Source organism: Pleurodeles waltl, chromosome 5 (genome assembly GCF_031143425.1).
Source record: "Pleurodeles waltl isolate 20211129_DDA chromosome 5, aPleWal1.hap1.20221129, whole genome shotgun sequence".
NCBI lineage: Eukaryota > Metazoa > Chordata > Amphibia > Caudata > Salamandridae > Pleurodeles > Pleurodeles waltl.
In genome coordinates this window covers 50,587,248-50,610,542 of record NC_090444.1, presented here as the reverse complement: position 1 = coordinate 50,610,542, position 23,295 = coordinate 50,587,248, and the positions used below count along the sequence as shown (strand labels likewise).

The 23,295-nt window shown below is 41.1% G+C and overlaps 1 protein-coding gene across 2 annotated transcripts in view; it reads right to left on the bottom strand.

Annotated features, from left to right (window-relative positions):
- Positions 1 to 2,062: 2,062 nt before the first annotated feature.
- LOC138295325 (antileukoproteinase-like) overlaps positions 2,063 to 23,295 on the bottom strand; it is a 67,212-nt gene continuing 45,979 nt past the window's right edge. For both annotated transcript variants that reach the window (XM_069233549.1, XM_069233550.1), the window contains 2 exons: positions 6,697 to 6,858; positions 2,063 to 2,767 (listed from right to left, as the gene is read on the bottom strand). In XM_069233549.1, the coding sequence (XP_069089650.1) occupies positions 2,727 to 2,767; positions 6,697 to 6,858 (203 nt within the window). In that variant the 3' untranslated portion in view covers positions 2,063 to 2,726. The remainder of the gene's footprint in view (positions 2,768 to 6,696; positions 6,859 to 23,295) is intronic.

The following is a 23,295-nucleotide window of genomic DNA, read 5'->3' as shown; positions in this document are numbered from 1 at the left end:
ACAGGGATACATTTGCAGTTGCAACAAGTATGCTTGTGAAGAGCAGTCACCAGCAGTGTGAATAAAAAGCAATACAGAGAAACCCAACTTGAGATAGCGGCTTTTACTTTCTCTGTTTCCGAGGATTATGCGGGTAGATTATGGAAGTAAGAAAAACTAGTATGCAGATGACCTGTTACAAAAGCAGTACATTTGGTTTACAGCAAAATTGTTACATTCATTGCACCGATTCTAAGTAGCATTGTTTTACATATTGACATAATACTGAGAAGAGGAGCAAGTCAGCAAAAAAATAATACGCAGTATTATGACCAACATTGCGTAATTTGTAAAAGAATAGGAGCTGGACTCATACCTTTGATCAGAAACTGTCAGTCAGTGCTACCAAACGTAGATGGTGCTTAATACCAGGGCTGTCTAGTCTTTTTTTTAAACTTCTCTTTATTGCTTTCAAAACCATCAAACAAACAGCCATGTCAACCCACCCCAGGCCCAGGAGCAAATGCAGTGGAGATACTGTAGTTAAAAATGAATACTCAGTCATTAAACAGTAGAATACCTAACGTCAAAGTACACAGCAATTGCACACCTACCTTCCTGGGAGTCTACTTCAGTTGTGGGTAGAATCACACTCATTTAATCTTTGAATCAGCACATGGCAGCCAGCGGTGCTAGGCCCTAGGAGCCTCTGGTCTGGATGGGGGTCCATATATGCCCAAACAGCAAGACCAATCATCAGTGTGCACAGGCCTGACAAGCTCCCCTGGCACCGCCTCACATTGACGTTGAACAGTGTGGGACTCAGTGAGGATCCTTAGGGAACTCCGCAGTTGACTCCTGTGGGTCTTGAGGTGTAGGGTGGGAGTCTGACCCTCTGCATCCTCCCAGAGAGGAACAAGTGGATCCATTCCAGGGCACTTCCACAGATTCCTATGTCGTGGAGTCTGGTGTGCAGAGTGCTTTGGGAGACCGTATCAAAAGCTGCTGAGAGATTGAGGAGTATGACTGCTGCGGTGTGGCCGCAGTCTAGGAGTAATCGGATGTCGTGGGTGGCTGCCAGAAGTGCTGTCTCCATGCTGTGATTGCTGCAGAAGCTGGATTGGGAGCTGTCCAGGGAGTTGTTGACCTCGATGAAATTCCATAGTTGTGCGTGGATTGCTTTCTCTAGTACTTTGGCGGGGTAGGGTAGCAGCGAGATGGGCCAGAAATTCTAGATCAATGGTTTGGAGGTCTCTGCTGGGATAAGGGACTGTATTATTTAAAAGGAGTATGGCTTGCTATTATGTTTCCTTTTTTAACTCTATTGACACAATGCTAAAGTAACTATATGAAAAAATAAAGGCTTGTAGTTGGACATTCATTGGTTACTGAGTTTTAACTAATTGCATGAAGTCCAGGGGAATGCTTCAGACTGTAATGAGTAATAAATGATTACACATCAGAGAGGGCATATTTACAAGCCCCTTGAGTCTCCCTAGCGTCAATTTTTTTTTTACGCTAAAGTGGACTTTTCCTCGCACCAGATTTACAAACTGGCACAATACTTGTAAACCTGTGCACCACATCATGCATGCGTCAGGCATAATGCATGCAAGGGTGGTGTTCGGATGCAGGGAGGCCTGAAAACATGGCACAGTGAAATTTACAACATTTCACTGCACCATTTTTTCTTTCATTGTTAACCTATGGACCTCCCTGTGATCTGCAGCACTACCAACATCTATCAACATCTATCAACTATCAACATTTTTGATGCTAGTGCAGCAAATCACCACCATAGCTTCAAAAATGTTGACGCTCTTGTGCTAATGACCGCCATGGTGCACCATATTATCAATACAGCGCAACCATGCTGTTGTTAGGTGGTGGTAGGGGGACGCAAGAAAAGTGGCACATAAGGAATGATGCACCACTTTCTTGCCCCAAAGAATCAGGGACTGATTTGTGGACATATTGCCACAAATGTACATCACTCAATAATTCTCATGCAATCATGACACAGCACATGTCAATAATCTGCTTTTATGTCCAAAAGTTAATTTTAAAATGATATATTTATTTATTCAGCAGCTTGATCTATTGCCAGATCAACAACAGGTGTTTAAGCATTTTACATAGAACATCGGTCTGAACACAAGCATATTTCTATGAATAATGGAAGGGGTGGTTGGGGGAGGGTAGTAAGATGTATCAGTTACAAATGTACTATTCTTTTAATTCATGCTGTTCCGGTGCATATTAAAAGGCAGAATTTAAAGTAGACTGCACATTCACTGGCTAAAGATCAAAGTTAATAAACAGACAGCACATGACACATGCTAATATAAGCTTGCTCCTATGAATGTTTGCATCATCACTGATATAGATGAATTATTTTGATATCAAAGCTGCAAGAATATCATATCGAGATTCAAGGGATATAGGGCCTGATTTAGAGTTGGTCGACGGGTTACTCTGCCACAAACATGACAATATCCTGGCCACTGTATTGCGATTTTCATAGGATAGAATGGAATCGTAATACGGCGGATAGGATATCCATCATGTTTATGATGGAGTGAGCCCATCCACCAACATTTAAATCAGACATAAAGTCATAGAATCTACAGAAAAAAATCATCCCCACCACTACAGGTGCATCCTCATCATTTTGTCAGAAATATCTTCTGGTGCTGGTCACAGGAGAAATCCCTGGAGCGCCTGGTTCCAGCTGTACGGCAGGAGAATTATTCTGCACCTGAGGAACCTGCATCAATCGCTGGGCGAACTTAAAAAAAAAATGCATATTTTAAGAAGAATACATATACACACTACATTCAACAACAAACTTTAGCTGTTCTGAGAAGTTGTATAGCTATAGGCTGCTACATCACATCATCCTACTCTGAAGACATGGAACAGGTCCACAATGCTTGTAAAATAGTAAACATCAAAACTGGGACTGAAACCTGTGCTGTAGCTTATAAACAGTCCGCACTGCCACCAGCATGAAGTGGTTACAGGTTACTTTTCCATTCACAAACTGTAGTAGGAAGCATTGTGAGCTCACTTCAGTTAAATGCTCCTACGAAAGTTATCTTTTTGTGGGTGTGACAAGGTTCACAATTATACCAAACTAGCTTTAGATATTTGACTTTTTGGACAACTGCTTTTCAAAGAATAATGTACTGACTGCTGAATCCAGGGGTGCACTTCAGAACTTTCAAGGTGTCCCAACTTTTCATCTGTGCAGCCATCATATTGTTTTCCAAGTCTGTGAAACATTTCGACCCATTTTGGAGATAATAATAGAAAATCCACACCTAATGGGCCAATAGAATATGTTATAATGGACTCCTTGTACTGGAAGTCTTCAACCACTGCTACATTGCTACAATGGCGGCCACGTTTCAGGATTTTCATGAATTTTGTAGCTCCTACATGTGTGATCTGTGTTTACTTTGATCTCTACCATTTGATGAACTTAAAGCTGTTTTCTTTAGTCATTTCAGGGTCACTCCTTCAGAAAGCAGTTACTTCTATCAAGGTAACCCATCACACCAATATTACCAAGTTGAGGAATTCAAGGAAGATCCTGTAAAGGGTGATTCTAAAGGATGACATGGGACATCTAATAGTCGGCCATACAAGCAATGCAACATCTGGAACAATTTCAATCACCCCCTATTCTACACGAAAGGCATAGGGAGTAGGAATAAAGCATCTCTACAGCCCCTAAACCTTTCACCTCGAAGAATGCAAGCTTATGGTAAAAAATGAAACACCAGTCATAAATATCTACATACCTCTACGCTCAGGTCTGGTGTTCCTTTTTCTGACCATTGTTTGTCCTTGTGTTGTTCTATTTCTTTTCATTCATCGTCAACTGATTTCCCTTCCCTCCCTGTCCCCTTATAAATATATTTCCTCTTTTACCTTAATCTGCCTGCTCAAAAGGTATCTGTAACCAGGCACTCTTACAGCCCAAGTCAATAACCAAACAATAAAACAAAAAACAATGAAAACCCACAAAGAGACGGCAACATCAATACAACCCTCAAATATAGAACCTATTAGATGATGAACACAACAAAACCTATAAAACATGCTGAGAAAGGAGTGGATTAAACAAACTATTGCCTCCCTCCCTTGATCTTTGATCACTCATTGTCCTTCCTTCCCAGACAATGTAGTGACCCTGTGCACTCATAGACCAGAGTAACAGGAAAACCACAAACTCAGACACTGACTGAGTGCCAAACCTTGGGTTTCAAATAGGCTCCAAGAACAGGACATCAAGCTTTAAGCAGTGTTCAAGATCAAATATAACACATCTGGAAGCCTAAAGCCCAAATAGTGTTTAATGCAAAATAGCAGGCAGCAAAGCAAAGATCAAAGACAGCTGTCACTTCAAGTGACCAGGGCTCTTACTAGACAACAGTCACTTGGAGCCAAGATGAAATGCCTGTAATATCAACTCAGTACATCGATGATTTTTCTCAGTATAAATGAAAGCACTGTGACAACATACCGGAAACACTCAGTGTAACCTTATCTAAGGTGTCAGGATCTTCCCTCAAGGACGTTCAGAACAGCCTTGAGAGGAAGATATCCTTCTTTATAAAACACTGTCCCCATTATTCTCACAAAATGCTGCTTCCCTTACCAGGTTTGGAAAACAAGGTTACACTCTTGGAAAATGTGCAAAGTTCAACACTGAGCACTATGGCTTCCAGGCCTGCTAAAGCCATAAACATATTGCAGACAATTCAATGACATAGGAAGCATCACACAAACTGAAGGCAACATCCATATTTAATGAATAGTTGACACATTCATAATTATTTATGTATGATCATGTATGAACATAATACAATACAAATATATGTGAAGTGTATTTTCACAGAAACCTTCTGACCTACTAAAAAAGTTATAGGTTTAAACTGAATAATAGCATCACTGTCCTCTCATGTGCTTAACAATCAAACCCGGAGCTGTTGAACAAAACCAACAGTGCAAAGATACAAGCTGAAGCTTCCCTTAAAATACAGAGCCATTTCATGAACACAGCTTCACTCTGCCAGGTCCCATGAGGGATATTTGTTTTAGCTTTCCATTAAGATATTAAAGACAGACGGGGGGAAGTAGAGGCAGCTTATAATATAGACCTAGCAATCGCACTCAAGTAACAGCGAGGATACATACTGCTCTGTACACAACTTTCAAAGACAGAAAAAGAAATCTCAGGTTCAGCTTCCAAGAAGCTCCTACCTGATATTAATACATATTGTTCACAACATAAATACATCAATAAACACCTCCAAAATAGTTTTTTCAATAGAAAATCAGCAACAATTACAGAGCTGTTGCAAATCTCACATCAATAACTATAATCCAAGGTGAAATGATGCTGCCTAACTACATATGCACCCTAGTGTCAACAATATCCTTCACCCACTACAATAAGTATTCTACCTAGGACAATAACTCCCCTACTAAAAAATGTGTTCTTAATAAAAAAAATCAAGATACATACTTCTGCCACTTAGGGCCTCGTTATGAGTTTGGCAGTGGGGCCGCCGCAAGCCAGGCCCAACCGCCAACTAACGACCCTGGCGGTTCAACCGCCAGTGAACCACAGCCACGGGCAGGATCATGGATACTGACAGGGTGGCGGTGGTTGAAGTCATGGTCAGCCACAGTGGCAATGAGTTCAGCGCTGTTGATCGCTAGTCTTCTTTCTGACAGACTTTTCATGGCCAGTGATATGATGGCTGCCTCCTCCCCATGGCTTAAGGATTTGGCGCATCTGACTGCCAAAGTCATAATAAGGTCCTTAGTCTAAGCTAGCCGTTCGACACAGTTGATAGTGAAATCATGCTCAGCTTTCTTTTTGATAGAGCACTTTCATATGTGAAATCATAATGTTGTGAAGTAATAGACAAAAATGTGACATGTTTCTTCCTCAAATGTGCCAAATTGTTCCAAGCTCTGCACAATTTATACACATGTCAATGTACTGATGTTTCCCCTATAGAACTTTTCCTATTTCAATATGTATAGGATCTTTAATCTTATGCTTTTAGTTTTGTCACTTATATTGCAAGGTCCTCTAACATAGTATTGAGACTGGCTAATAAAGAACTTTCCGATTGAAATAAGTGCAATGAATGGGTTAAATAAAATTCCATGGCTGTAGAATGTGACCAATTTGGCTTACTGCACTGGACGTCTGGCACCATTGATATCAGCAGTTTCAAAATATTTGTTTTAATTTCTAGGTATAGTTTTAATAGAAGTCTTGACTACATCTCATCTAGTTCCCAAAGCCCGTCCTTCTCACGTCTCTTCTCTTTTGTTCTCTACAAGATAGTTTCCTGTAGGGTACCATATGTTCATCTTACTATTCTGCTCCCTTCATTCAGCTTATTTTTATCAAAACTATGGAATTCACTCCCTTTCAAAAACACTCTTTCTCATCAACTCTTCAGATCCAGCATTCTTTTTCAGTCAAACATACTCTTCATATCACCTTTTCCAAAAACTGCACTTTCTTTACTTCACCTTGTATGGTTTTGGACAATAATTTCCTACCTAAATTCAACCTCAATAAAAATATGTACACAAACAAATACACAGACAAGATCAGCCTTTTGCCCCATGTTTCTGTTTGTTTGGTGGGCTACCTTAACCATCTTGACTTGTTTAATGCCTTACCAAAGAGGTTTCCGGGCTTGATGCACACACGACCTTCAGTACCTGGGCAGCATTTCTGAACATCTGGGCAGTCTCTGTCATCGTTACATTTGTTGCAGACATCTCTCAAAAGTTCTACCTCTGTCTGGTTTCGTCCTATCTTCGGGCAAGCACCCCATTTTTCTAACACAGAGAAAACGTATAAGCAACATTTAATCATAAACCGTATATTAATGGCACTCCATCACCAAAAGCTGTGATAAGTATCAGAATTTCTCTCTATTTTTTAAAACTTCAAAGCATTTTAATCCATTTATGCCCAAGAATAATTTCTTATAAAGCTTCACACATGCGCAATATTAACAGATGCATATTCCTAATTTAATTACCATCTTCTGAGGAAATAACTAGACACATTTCACCATTACTCAGTTAAATGAGTTGTTCTTGTATAAAAGGGTATGTTTACCCCTGCTTTACTAGAAGGGTGCTAGCTCATAGACTCATACACAAGGATTCTCCTATCCTTCCATGAGGCGGCAGTACAATGGGGCCACGCAAAGATCTGCTTGCACTGTGAGCAATTGACACCTGGCTACAGAAAGAATTTGATGCTCTATGTATAGACAGACTGAGATATTAACTTCTTCTGAATGTCCATGTGCTTTGTAAATTTACATCTGTTGATCTTATTTTCTAGAACTGGGGAAATCTTTCCTTGATGCAATGGATGTGGCTAGACCACAAACTAGGAAATGGCATGCAATTGAAATTTAACTGGCAGGAGATTGTGATAACGTATTTTGGAAAAACAAACTCAGTATGATTTGCCTCTGGGATTTGCTTGGGCTTGAGTGGATTACAGACTAGCAGCTGAACAAATATTGTGATACAAAAATATTGCAGATAAAAAACAATTGAAGCTATGTTATATACATCGGAGAATGGCTTCCGTCAATAAAGTAGGTTTCTTAATAATTTTATTAGAAGTCAAATATTAAATGTACCTCAGCGACCAGCATCTGGGAAGCCACAACACCAACTGGCTTTTTCCTAGAACGCTGTCACAGACCAGAATAAACATTCTGAACCCTTCTAAGCAGAACCATGGTTACACTGAGCCCGTGTTCACCGCAGAGCCATGGTTACACTGCACACGTGCTCATTCCACAGTACAAACCGCATAAAGGAACCTTATAAAACACAACACATCTTCCTTCTTTAATGACAATAACAAAAAAACTGTTAACCCAAAGCAAAATCATCCAGATATTTAGGCTTATTAATCACTCTTTTGGAAAGGAACCTGTCAGGAAACTTGTCTTGTACAGCGTGCTGATTCTTAACTTGTACAGTGTCTTGACTTACGTCCCAACTAGGAGTCTCACACCAAGCATGATTCATAACATCTTCTTGCTCCCTAACATCATAATCATCATCCATCACTCCAGTATCATAAAACATCACCCCATCCTACAAGACATTCACCCTTCTCAGACCAATCTCACGACCTCCTGTGCCCCTATTCTGTGAATGGAAACTTTGTGCATGCACCCCTTTGTCCACATTGGCCACCTTCCTTTTACTTCACCACTTCCCCCCTTCTACTTTAACGGAATGATTAGATACCTGAACTATCTCTGTTTCATGAAAATACTTGGAACCTCTCACTTTGTAAGGTCTCTTTATCCTTACACAATCCCCTATTTTAAAATCTATATCCCTCACTTTTTTCAGTTCATCATGTCTACCCTTGGACTTCATCTGCAAACTTTCCACCTTGTGTTTTACTGACTCAAAATTGGGAATACTTTTGTCAGGATCAGATTCCTCAATCACCCACATAGGTGACAACTCATTAAACGAGTGTCATCCCCTCAACAACGCAAAAGGAGTTACCCCAGTGGTAGAATGGGGAGTGTTATTGTAACACCAAATTCTGTCTCCAATCGCTTCTTGAACCAACACACAAGCTTCAACAGTCTGTTGAATCGTTTCCTTCATCATACGATAACCTCTCTCCACCATTCCATTTCCTTGGGGACTATAAAGTGCAGTTGTCAAATGTTTGATCCCTAATTTACTTAGGAACATTTTCATGTGATGAGAGACAAACTGTAACCCATTATCTGTAACCACAAAAGCTAGAATACCTTCAGATTGAAGAATTTCTTTAAAAACGTGATAATACACGTAGTGTTAGGTTCCCTTAAAAATTCATACGGCATCCATTTCGAATGATAATCTACAACCACCAAGACAAATCTTTTCCCTCCATTCAAACCTCCAATAGGTCTAATAAAATCTATGCCAATTTTTTCCCACGGCCATGTGGGGAACTCCACTGGACATAAAGGAGTGTTCAGCATACTTAGATTTCTCAGCTTGAGAACACATTCCACAACTTCCAACCATAACTTCCACATTTGCATCCATTCCAGGCCACCAATAATACAAACATAACTTTTTCCTAGTACCTGTAATACCTACGTGCCCTTTGTGAGCTAGTTTGACCAAATCACCCCTCAATTCAGTTGGAGGGATCAACTTAGTGCCTCTCATCACCAAATTATTTTCCACACTCAATTCTTCCTTCACCTTAAAAAAAGGTTTTAATTCTTCCATCATTTGAGCTTCTCTTGGCCCCTCACTCCATATGTAGCACCTCAAATTTATCAGAATTGGATAATTTTCTGATTTATTCTCCCAACATTCTCTGGAAATAACACCATCCGATGCAATAAGACCATCAATCATGCCTATCACCATCTCTTTCTCCTCTTCACCAGTACTAGGAGAGTCCTCACCGTTGCCCATAGGACATCTAGACAGAAAATCTGCTTTGCAATTTTTCTCTCCTTGAATGTGTTTCATTTTGAAATTAAAACATGCATTTTTAATAACAAACAAATCAACCTTGGGCTTGCAATGCTCATTGCCTTATCATTCCATAAATACATTAAGGGTTTATGGTCAGTGACCACTAAAAATTCCCTGCCCCAAAGATAAGTAGAAAAATGGTGGACTCCCCATACACAAGGCAAATCTTCCTTTTTGATTGTATTGCAATTTTTCTCACATGAAGAGAGTCTGCGAGATGCAAAGGCCACTGTATCTCTTTATACAACTGGGTAAGCATTGCACCAATCCCCAAATTACTGGCATCCACTGTCACCACAGACGTAGCTTTGTCATTAAAAGGTTGTATGGCTGGAACTTTGATGATCCGCTTCTTCAAAACATTGAACGCCTCCAATTGTTCTTCCCCCCATTCAAACTTCGCATTTTTCCTTAATAGTCTGAGGAGAGGTTCGCTCTGTAATGCAAAATTTTTAACAAACCTAGAATAATATTCACACAATCCTAGAAAAGATCTTAGCTTATCCTTATTTACAGGTTGTGAACATTTCTCTATAGCAGCTCATAGATCATCTTTTGTTTTAATACCTTCCTCATTTATCTTGTGACTTAAGTATTCCACCTCTTTCATCATAAATTTGCACTTTTGTTTAGAGACTGTCATACCCTGATCCTCCAAAATACCCAAAACTCTATCAAGCTTGTCCAAACTCCGCTCTCCTCTCCAAAACGTTGGTGCATCAATTTCTGGAAAACAGAGGCCGCAGATGCTAAGCCAAAAGGCATTCTCAGAAACTGAAAGGCACCAAAAGGTGTATTAAATGCTGTTAAATCCTTGGACTCTGGGGTGAGTTCAATCTGATGATATGCAGCCCTCAGATCAATTGTGGAAAAGAACTTTGTACTACCAAGTTGAGCAAGCATGTCGTGAATTCCTGGTAAGGGAAAACAATCTACTTGGATGCTTTTGTTTAACAAACTCAAATCAACACAAAGTCTCAAGTCTCCTGACTTTTTGATGGCCACCACAATCGGAGAAATCCATTGTGATGATTCAATTGGTTCAATAACCCCATCTACACACAATTGTTTTAAATGATCTTTAAGCCTCTGTCTCATGCACAATGGAACATTTCTAACTCTGTGCATGAGAGGAACAGAATTCGGTTTAAGAATGATTTTATGTTCAAATCCTTTCACAACTCCCAACCTGTCCTCAAAACCTTTTTTGTGTCTCAACAAAACATGTTCCAAAGAATCAACGCGTATCTCGCTCTCATTAATCAAAGAAATTGGCTGTGTAGTACCAGGTCTAAGAACCATCCCAAACTTACCCTGATCCTTCCATCCCAAAATGTTGTATCCACGTTTAGCCACATACACCTTGGAGCAAATGGATCTATCAATATAATGTAGAGATTCGATGAAATAACCACACAAATCTATTTGTTGACCACCAAAGGCAATAGTGCCTATAACAGGGGGACACAACTCCAACCCATTCCATTTCTCCAAAAACAATTTATCAGAAATGATAGTTATGGGTGAACCTGAATCAACGGTAACTTGAACACAAGATTCACCAATTTTCACCTCACACACTGGATCCCGAGGCCCTTCATATTTGTCAGCGTCTGTGTCAACCATCTTTATCGATAAGACCACCTTTTTATTAAACTCTTTCTCGCTTATACCCAAAGAGATTTCATGTATATTTGCACTATCAACCAGCATTATCCTAGAAGAATTCTTGCACACGCGTGCAAAATGTCCCATCTTTTTGCATTTTGAGCAAGATTTACCAACTGCAGGACAACTAGAAGCATTCACCAAATGGCTTTTCGACTTACATCTAAAACATACACTGCTCTTATAATTTATTTTTCCATCTATCCTGCTCTGCACTGTCGGTTTTGCCTTACACAAAATAGTGTTAACACTCTCACAAGAAGATGTCCTGTTTTTGTTCAACTCTTTTCAAGCCAATAAAGACCTTTCGATACCTCTAGCTATATCTAAAGTCTCTTCTAAAGAGGAATTCCAACTGCACAGTAACCTCTCTTGTACCTTGTGATCGAACAATTCACCACCAACTGATCTCACGAATATTCAGTTGGACCTGCAAACTCACAAGACGAGGCCAAAACTCCTAACTCCGCAATAAAGTCATCAATTGTTTCATGTTCATGTTGTCTGCGGGTAAAAAATGTATGTCTCTCCACAATTATACTAGGTTATTTTTCAAAATGTTTCTCTAATCTCTGAATTGCTTCAGTATACTCAACCATTTCTGTAATTGGCTGTAACCCCACCTCTGGTAAATGATCAAAAATTATTTGCCCCTCAGTGCCTAAACAATTGTAAAACATTGTTTTCTTCCTTGCCACCAGAAAACTCATTCCATCTATTGCAATCAAGTAACTTTTAAAGGACCTATACCATTGACTCCATCAGGTACTCCTGGTTAATCAAGAATGCACTTGGCCAATGTGCCATCTTCATGGTTGAAATATGCTGTAAAATCCCAAAAAAGGAAATGTCAAGCTTTTTTTTTTAGCTGTCTATTATAAGGTATTGTGTATACAATTCCTAATGTGCTATATCAAACCACCACTACTCCCCAAACTGTAAGTTCTAATAATGGACTACAAATGTACACACACTTTAAGTTGTAAAACATCACAGAGCAAATTAGCCAATGTCTTCAATCCTATTTTTTTTTTTTTAATTGGTGTGCCCATCACCGTAATTGCAAAGGTGTGCGCACAAATCGAGGTGTGCGTATCACCGATGGAAATCCAGGGTGCGCATATCACTGATATCACTACACACCCATTGTGAATATTCATAGAATCCAGAAACTGGAACCAACAAACTTGTTGAAACAAGTGCGCGCGTGTTGCTCCACAGAAACCCGAAACTGGAACCAAAATACAATTGAAATAGGCATGCGCATGTTTAAAGAAGAGTCATCAATTTTGTGCGCTCATAAAAACGCCTGTCCCTTTAAATCCTGAACGTAGGCAAGTCGAAGTTACATCCACAGGCACAGCATAAGCGTGCCTGCCCCTTGTAACTGGCAAAAGTTTAAACGCGTCTGCTCCCTTGACGCGACAACAAAATCCAACTCCTGTTCTGGACAACACACAAACCCTGAATTAAAGGTGCGCGTGTGTCAAACACTTACGGAAAAGCGACCCAAAGAGGGAAATCAGCTGTGCATTTCCCTTTAAATCCAGAACGTCTCAGAAGAGAATACATCAGGCAGCAGACCGTAACTAGCCTTCTCGGGAAGCGCTTTCACCAGTAAACGGAGTATCTGCTGGAAACCGAACGCACACTCACTGAGGGACACTTCCCACGCCGTTTTTCATGTCTTCCACTCGTTGCCACTTTATGTTATGTACATCGAATAATGGCTTCAATCAATGAAGTAGGTTTCTTAATAATTTTATTAGAAGTCAAATATTAAGTGTCCCTCAGCGACCAGCATCTGGGAAGCCACAATACCAACTGGCTTTTCCAAGAACGCTGTTGCAGACCAAAATAAACATTCTTAACCCTTCTAAGCAGAACCATGGTTACACTGCGCTCATGCTCACCGCAGAGCTATGGTTACAGTTCGCATGTGATCATTCCACAGTGCACACCGTATAAAGGAAACTTATAAAACACAACAAGCTGCTCATCCATGTCTACAAATCCCTCCACAACACAGGGACAGCTTACCTCAACCTCAGTCTCCAACTCACAAACTATCCAGGCAACTATGCTCCACCTCTCTCTCCCTAGCATGAATTGCCCGCATCTGCAGAAGCAAGACAGTAAAGCGCCTTCTCCTTCTTTACTGCCAAAAACGTGAATGAACTTCCTCAACACATCAGAACTTCCACACCACTTCTCAACTTCAGCAAGAAGCTGAAGACCTAGTTATTCAACCAGGAGGCCGTCTTGGCCCAGAATCCTGCTCCAGTACCTGCATACCCGTACAGGTGTTAAGCTGTTGTTTTGGACACTGGTGAGGCCCTGCGTAAAACCCCAGCTATATCAACTCTTCAACATAAACAGGTGCATGCAACAGGGTGGCCCCATTTCAGTGCCTCTTCTCATTCCCATTTGGCAATTAAGGCATTTATTTCTGCCATCTGCCAAAAATAAGATGATCAAAAGCATTGGAACAGCTGCAGTAGATGACATGGTGATGAAACTGAGAACAACAAAGAGGGGCATTTACAGAGCAGATAAAATAATTTTCCAAAATATTCAGATAAAACATCAATTAGCCTGGGGGTAGCACATGGAGAATGGTTATGTAGCTACTGATCTTTGTCTGTCAGATCACGCTACAGTTTTACCAGAGACCACCTTTTCACTGAAAAATATTTCATTTTTGTGAAAAACTCACATCTGTGAATTCTCAAATTCACTCCTACACCAACTGAAAACCAGCTGAAAATACTTGCAGCCTCAAAGATCAACAAACACATCAGATGCCACAATAATGGTGGTGATACAAGAAGGAATGAAGAAAATGGCTGAATCAAGCTTACCGAGCAATGGGATTTAAATATTTTGTCTTGGCTTACCCCAGGTTCACTCAACCTATGATTTTCACCACTCAGGAATCCTTCCAATACCCTGATGAAAACACTGTTGCTGGAACGACTATTGAGAATGGCAATCAATGCGACAGAGGAAGCTTAAACAATTGGACAGAGCTCAGCACCAATAGGACGTAAGCCACTGCCCACTGCAAATGTAAACCTTCTACTGGAGAGCGGAGTAACAGGTTCTACTGCCACCAATCGAACAATAAAATGACTTTTACAAAAAAAACTTGACATCCTGATGCTGACTTCATTTTAAAATCTAAGAAAGCCTGGATCTCCTTAAAAAAGCTGTTTTAAGAAACACACAAGTGGCACTAACTACCTATTTTAGACTACATCAGATAGGAACTTTCTTCGCTATGTTGTTAAGACTCCTGCCCAGAATCAAAGTAACACCCGGACGTACATTCCAGACCACTCGCATCCAATTTCTACTTCAACTTGATAGTAAAAGTTCTAATAAGATAAAGGGATCAACTACCACTCTAGAATAATAATAAAAAAATAAAATATGAGGCTCCATGCTCTAATGGAAAGACCGGGAAACTTGAAGCAGGACTTGATCCAGGGGTTAGGTTCACGTGACTGTCCCTTTACCTCTATTCTGAACCACAAATTTATCCTAGAAAACTTGCAGTTATATACATGCTTAAAGGTGATGTCGGCTCTTTCTAAAAATAGTCTTCATTATGAAACACATCTCCCCCAAACTTAATAAAGATGAGATCAAGTGGTTTTACAACCTTTAGTATACTACAAATCACCTGAATGAAGGTGAACCAGAAACAGCATGCCAAGTGGGAAGAGACACTGAATACAAATAACTGGAATTCCTTTCCAACTGATATAAAATTCAGCACATATATCCAAAGTCATACCATCAATAGATCAGATACAGTAGCTGCTGCTAGACTAGACTAACATTTCTGGACACTGCCAGGGAGTGAAGGCAGGCCGAGTTATTCCTGAGGTAAAGGAGACAAGGCAAGGTAATACCAAGCTACTCAAAGTATAACTGAGGCCAATGAACAACACATAACAGGAGACAGACAAAAGCAAGGGATGATCAAAGTATGGAGTGCACTGGTATATGATCAAGAGGTCTCTTGGGGGCTTAGGGAAAGCCTTTCAGACTGACACTGGAAGACTGCTCTTAAGAACAGTCATACTGTGAAGTCATAGTGGGGCCTGCTGTATAGAGGCTGTTATACTCGGTGCACAGTGGACCAAAACTGACAACAACACTGAGATAGGTAAGACTCCAAAGGACCTGGGCTCAACAAAAGAAGTCTTTCCCTTACCTGACTGGAACAGAGACAAAGCCAGAGGTCACACTGTAAATGGAAATGGACTGGCACAGACAGTGGACAGAATTTGGAATGGAAAAGAAAACCTGCGTGGAAAGAATAACCAGAATACAGGACAGACAGGACGACGAGACAGGTAGAAAAACAAGACAAAGAATCAGGGATCAAGAGCAGCCTGTCCCCAACAAGCACTGGAACAAGCAATGTCCTGTTGGTACAAGGAACTGAAACTAGGATTCAGAGTAGGGAACTCAAGGCTGTACTCTGCAGGCACTTAAACAAATAATGCTGTGCCACAGGAATTTGAAACAGAACAGAAACCAGATCAAAGAAACACAGGGAACTGCTGGCAGTTCTGCAAATACATGGCCAGAAGCCCAGTAGAGAAAACACAGAAATTAAGATTTGGGGCAAGAAAGGAAAGCCAGACAGAAAGGTGAGACTGAGAAACAAGGCAAACACATAAAGCACAACGCTGCTCGTGGCAACCACAGGAAAGCAGGGCACTGCAAAAAGCAGTAGCAGGAATTAGGAACTCCTCTCAAGGTTTCAAGCATTCAGGCATGCAGGCAACTGGAGGAGAAAGCAGGAGCTCCCAGGAGCAGCTGTTGAAGCACAGTCTCTGAAAGCAGGAGCCAGGCTTACATTCCTTTCCAGGTCACAGCCACAGAGAGTGACTGGAATTCAGAAAAGGTGTGAGCAGGGTACAGCATAGTGCAGGTGAGAGCAGTCAAACCCCCTTCTCCAGCTCTCTGCCTAGAGGAGTGCACAGAGGTTCCTCAGTTCTTTGGGATGCCCATGCATCCACATTCCATTTACCATTTATTTAATTGTTGTCAGCCTATCCGGCCATAACAATAATACACAATAAGTATCAATCCATCACACGCAATAAAATCACATTAAATAAAACATTGTAAAAAAGAAAAACTATACTTGAGTTTTTGATTTTACGTGGCCCTAGGTGAATCCAATATGCCCTGCAATATCATAAAACTTGATTATTAGCCATAATTGGCATAAGACTCTTTACTTATTCTAAAAACATTATAGATCTAAAATTTAAATATCCTATTCTTGCACTAATCATTTGGGTTCTTGCGATACCTGCCAGCAGTATAATAATAACCCAGGACCTTGCCTGGTTTAATCAGCAACCTTCAGCGATGTCTCATACTAATGATAGCTAGGATAACACAAGTAATTATACTTAGGCCAACTGTGAGTACATTGATGAACGTAACTTCCACGCTTCCAATATATAAGTTGAAACCTTCGCCACGATATGTTTCTCATCTGATCGCATACAAAGCACTTCCGCCTCATTACATTTCCTGATCCCGTATGATCTAAAAAGCGGACGTAAGTACAATTTGCGGAGTTTAAGCGTAAAATGACATAATAAAAGGAAGTGGGATAATGTTTCTTGGCCACCATGAAGGCAAGGACAGCATTCTGATCCGCACTGTGAGACGGCTTGCCATCTGTTAGTCACCGCCATCACTGGTAATGTACCCATACGAAATTTAAAATAGAGAGCCCTTTTTTCTTCCGGATAGATGCAGTCTATGAAAATTGCTGGTTTAAGCTCTTGGTTGAGCAAAATGTACCTCTTGAGTAAAGGGCTAAGTGTCTCACACATACTCTGAGTCTTTTGGTCCCAGTATGCCTTTTTAATGACAGATAAACTGGGCTTTCTGATTTTCCCTGGATGAAGCCAGAGGTCTTCTTGGCCAATAGCAACCAGGGTAGTTGAGATGTGTTTAAACCAAGGCAATTTTCGGTAATTTTGTAGCTTCATGATGTCCATGAGTGTTTCTCTGTATGGTTTGAGTTCCTCTTTTGCCCAGATACGGATCCAATATCTTATCGGGGCCAGTGCAATGTAATCCTCGACCTTTCTCATTTGTAAATCAGTTCTCAACGCATTCATTGGTGCGGCAGTGCCTAAACAAAGTAATCGGCGTAGGAAATTATTCTCAGTTACTTGTATTAATGGGGTCTTTCTAAATCCCCAAATCTCTGCGCTGTAAAGTGCTGCCGTCCTTGCTTTGGTTTTATAAGCAAGCAGTGCAGAACTCACAGAATGGTTGCCTGTGGCTTTAGCAAATCTAAGTACCGCTCCGGCGTGCTGGGCCAAGGAGATGTTACTTTTGTAGATTTGTGATTTCCATGTCTGTTTTTCGTCCAGTCTGCAACCCAGGTAGTCATAGGTGGTCACTCGAGCCAAGGGCTTGTTGTTTACCCTGAAGGTCGAATGCATCGTTTGTTTTGGGTTGAGAATCATAAACTTTGTTTTCTCCTCATTAATTACCATGCTCCTTGAGGTGCAAAATGATTCGAAACCCCTAAGTAGACGATGCATTGCTATCTCTGTTCTTGCCAGTAATACAGCGTCATCAGCAAAAAGCAGGATAGGTATACTTTCATTGGCTAGTTTTGGCACATCCAGATTTAATTCCCTCAGATCTTGGCTTACTTTATTTATATAACAGTTAAACAAGGTTGGGGCCAAAACACATCCTTGTTTTACGCCACGCTGGATTGGAATTTCTGCTGTATAATCATTTCTCGTGGAATATCTAACCCTAGCAGTATTCCCTGTGTGCAGTAGAATTAACAGCCTTAGAATTTTCCCCTGTATGCCCATTTCTGACAATAACTGCCATAATATTTGGCGATTGACGCTGTCAAAAGCTGTTTGAAGATCCACAAAGACCAGATATAATGCACAATCTTTTAGGGTGGCGTATTTCGCGCAGATCATATTCAGCTTAAAAAGTTGATCTATTGTGCTTTGGCCTCTCCTAAAACCAGCTTGGTGTGTCGATATTAGATCTCCATCCTCCAGCCATTGATCTAAACGCAGCTGGATCAATTTGGCGAAGATTTTTCCAACACTGTCAAGCAGTGAGATAGGCCTATAGTTGCACACCAAGTCCCGAGGTCCTTTTTTGTGAATTGGGACAATTATTGATTTCTTCCAAGAGGTCGGAATTACCTCGTGGTGCCAAATACTGTTGAATATGCGTGTTAGAGCAGGCAGCCATAACGTTAACTGATTACGATAAACGTCTGAAGGTATGCCGTCTGGGCCTGCAGCCTTATACGGTTTTTGAAGGAGAATAACTTGTTTAATCTCTTTCTCGCTGAATTCCGGTGTCAGCTCCATTGCACGAGGGATAGAATGGGTTGCTTGCGTGGCATTTGTGCCAAGGAGTTCGTTTGGGACTAATTCATTCTGGGTTCCATTTGACGATCTAATAAAACTTTTTGATGATGCTACATAGGTCGTTTGAAGTGGAACTCCCTTGTTTGATCTTTGGTTACTACCTTCCAGTCCTTGGATGAGGCTGGTTGAGTTATTCATACTCCGGGATGCCGTCTTGGCCTCTTCCTGGTACAAGGCGGTAAAATGCTCTACCCAGAGTTGTGGGTTGATATTCAATTCTAGGTTCTTCGAAGGGCCTTCGCATCCCCATCTGACTATCTCCCAAAACTTTTTGCAGTTTCCTGCCGATATTGCCTGCAGGAGGGATTTCCAGAGCTTATGTGGAAATGTCTTCCTTTTATATCTTAGTAATTTTTTGTACTGTTGCCTGCATTCATAAAAGTATTGCTCATTATGGTTGTTCAGATGGCGATTCTTTAGTGCTTGCGATAGTGTCTTTTTTAGTTTCAAACACTCTTCATCGAACCAGCCCTCCATCGTATTAGGGTTAGTTTGGGGATGCTTAGTTCTTTCCTTTGTTGTTTGTAGTAGCAAGTTGTTAAAATTATCCAGTAGGGGTAAAGCTTCATTAACTGGTAGGTTTAATAATGTACTAAGTGATAGGAACCAGGTTTGACTAGGTACACTCAAATAGGGTTCGTCCACGTTCGACCTTAGTATGTTTTTCCTATTTGGTCTCATGGTTATTGCTAAGCAATTTCCGTTAAGTGGAAACTCAACCTTCCCCAGGCTTGCGTCCGGATGGATTATCTCCATTAGCAATGGGTCGTGGTCACTCTCGATCCTGTCCCTTATTTCCATATCGATAACATAATGCCAGGCTTCGATGTTTATTGCCATATAGTCAATTATACTGTGTCTTTTTCCAGTTCGAAAGGTAGATTTAAAAGTTCTGTCTGAGTTGGTTCTTCCGTTTACTGTGCGAATTCCGCCTTCTATTAGTACTTCAAAGATTAGTTCCCCTTTTTTGGAATCTTGGCAATGTTGGATGAGGGGCGTTGGAATATTCCAAGCGTGATCTTCCTCTACTACTTGTTCATCCCAAAGAATAGAATGGGGTTTAGTGTTAAAATCGCCGCATATTAGAAGAAGGGTTTTACAAAACTGAGGGGGACGGTTATTCGCATGACCTAGTGTTGGGTTCCTCCAACCCTTAGATCTTTTATTTGAGATATGATCTTCGAGGAGCCGCACACCAGGCATGACTTGGGCCCGGCTAACGGGAGGGAGGTACACGTTTACTATTTCAAGTGACCACTCCTCATGTTTTACTGCAAGCGTCTGGATTTCCTTGCTTAATATGGCATGGGTTACAGCTGAGTTTCCCAATAGTGAAGTTCTGATCCAAATGGTCAGACCTCCCGATGGTCTTCCTTTTTTTTGTTTGATAGCAGGTATGTAAAAAGTGGAAAACCCGTCTAGGTCAATGACGTTGGTAGACCAAGTTTCTTGGAAGCAGCTGATGTCTTGCTGTTTAATAAATTCAACCCAATCCTTATCTTCCATTTTGCTTTTTAGGCCTGCAATGTTCCAGCTTAAGATTTTTAATGTGGGACTAGTTCTATTTTTTATATTTGAGCTACCCATTTGTTGCTACAAATTTCTAGATGGTTGCTCTTCATCATTCTGCAACTGTGGGGGATTGCCCCTGCTGTTTCTAGGGGAGTTAACAGACAGGCAGAACCTCATATTACTCAGGTTTATTCGTTCAGGGAGTTGTTGTTTGGAACTAATTGCTCCCTGTAGTATCGAACCAGAATTGCCTTCTGCCTCTTGCCTGCCCGACACATTTTGCTTTGGAGCTTTTTCAAGAAATATTGTTGGATATGGTTCCTTTTGTGGAATAGCAGTAGATATTCCCCATGTCTTCATCATGTTAGAACATTTTAGAATCTGTTCTACTATCCAAGGTGAAGCCCAGACTGTTTCTGTTGATTCCCCGTTCTCCGATTCTTTCCTTTGCATAAATCTTACTGAGAGGAGGTCTTTAGTTGTTACGTTCTGCAGAGCTGGCAAAGAATTGACCAAATGTAGGATGTTAGTCCTATTTAGAATGTCGTGACTTCCTCTTGAGGAGTACTCGGGAATAAATGTAATTGTGGCGTCAGGCTCTTTAATTATTTCAGTGCGAATCTTGGTTTGCCCGACACCTCCCTGTGACCATCTTCCTTGAGGTTGATTATCTTCCTTTGCTTTATTGTAAATAGTAGCTGCCCAACTAGTCAATGTTCGTTCTACCTGGCCTTTTTCCCTCCCGAGTTGCAACTCTTTGTTCCTAAGTTCATCGTAAGGTTGCCTTTGTGGAGGCCAATTATCCTTTTTTCCTTTAGTTTCCAAGTCAAGCACTGGACGCGGTGGAGCAGGTGGATCAGTAACCCACCCTGGCTGGCTACTAAAGTTGTGGTTTCCAGAGCTAGCCTGAGAGCAGTATTTTACTTTTGACCGAGGTGCGGGAACCGGGGCTATTGTATTATCCACGCACATGGTTTTTCTTGTACTTTGTTCGCTTCTTGTGCATTCTGGGCTCTCTGCCCTTCCGTTTTCACTTTTGCTATTTTCTTGTTCTACCCCCTCGATGATAAAGTTCAGAGACTGCTGACGTTTTCCATTATGGACTCCTACTGTATTTGGATAATGCGCCTGAATTGAGTGATCTCTTTTTATGGCTGGGAGGTGCTTATCAATGCCGGTACTTGATTTTGTTGTCTCTGGGCTCCATTTATGTTGTCCATTGACTAAGGGATCGTTTGCCTCATTGATCCCGTGATTTGAACCTGAGTCTTTTTCTGGTCTATTTCCTTTGTCTAAGTCGTACCCAGATGCTTGGTAGCCCCTAGGGCCAATGGGGATTCGGTTTATATGAGAATGGTGGGTGCAGCTTTTATCGCACAATAATCCAGGATTTTTATTTATAAAACTAATATCTTTGTCAGTTGGTTTCTCGAGACTCTCGGGCTTGATGCACTGATCTTTAGGCTGCTGTTGAGTAAACTCATCGCCTGTGTTCCTGATCTGCCCTGTTGGGCTTGCCTGTTTCGGCATATTTAAAGCCTTTTTTGCTGATACTTTGTTGTTTCCTCTAGCTTTTTTCCATGTGTATTTCCGTCTACCTGTTTGTTGATGCCCTTTACTCAGAGTCCTTTTTTCTACTGTATTTGAGATTTCGATTGCAGATACAGGACTTTTGTTGATTCTCTCCGTCTTGTCTATGTGGGTTTTTGCGTCTGGGCACTCGTCTCGTCCCGTGCCAAAGGGCCCTTCTTTGTCTTCACTATCTATTGGTCTTTCAGTTACTCTAGATTCTGTTTTTGCTGACTCGTGGTTACACGCCTGTGTGTTATTGAGACTAGATTTGCAATCTTCGATTATGTCTTTGATTACTTTCGGAACTTCCAGTAATTTTTCCAGCAGTGGGCCACAAACTTGCCTGTCCATCATGTCCATTTTTTCAGCCACTGCCTGGTGCAACAGATGTTCCCTTATTACACCCTCTACTAAGGCCATCCTATGATCTATGGTCTGTAATGAGTTAGTAAATTGTTTAGTTAGCTCAAGTTGATCATCAAATTTTTGAGACTGGACCATGATCGTTGTTGCAATTGAGTCCAATGTTGTGCATATAACTTTCATGATGCTTAAAATTGGTTGATCTAATGAGGTATCGTCTCTATTTCCCCAGGTTTGCTCACTTTGCTCATTATTTGTCTGGCCTTCTGAGTTCTTATCGTCCTCTCCTCTATGACCTAGCATTATGCTGCCTTCCAAGAGGTTTAAATCTTCCAATGTTATACTGTTTAATTGGGGCTCTATACTACCAATTACGAAGTTGTCAGGCGAGGAGAGCTCCAGACTAAAAGAACTATGATCAAATCTGCTCAACGTTAGGTTCATTTTTACAGTTTGGCTCCCATGGTGAAGCTGTGGTGTTGAGAGCTTATGTGAATATTTCTGCAATGATTGTTCTGTTTCAGGCCCCTTTGCATTTTGAAGGACTGTAGGTTCTAGTTTTAGATGAAGTAAAGGGAATATCAGTGGAGAGCTCCCAGAATGTAGTGGTCCCATTTGGGCTTCCGGATGAGGTGATTCATTACTTTTTCTTTTTCTTTGTCTTTGTTCTTCCGAGAAACTGCCCCTTTCTGGGGAACTAATTGACCCCACTTTGCTACCCACAAAAGAGTTGTTCGTTCCACAGGGTAGTCGTGATGAGCGGGCAGATCGCTGCTGGGATGAACAGGAATCCTGATGCCCAGTCTCTAAGAGCTCCAGCTCGCCCTCCACATTATTGTCACCTTTTTCCCCTGATGGCTGTGATGGGAGGTCGCAAGCTTTAAAGGTTTGCTTCTGCAGCCAATCAGAATTTAGATTTATATGGTTGTAATAGTTGGTAATAGTATTTATCTTTGATTTAATTTCCCTTGCTCCCCTGGCCCCACCTGAGCCCAGGTGCGCCGGTATATACTGCTGTTTCCTATGCAGAGGACTAACAAGGCCCCCCACCGTTTCACCTGCATTCAGTGATACATGCCCCATATCATCAGAGTCGGTATGGACTAGACGTATAGACAGCATAGACCCTGGTGCCGTTTCGGGTGTCCCTCCTGGTTTGCTTTCA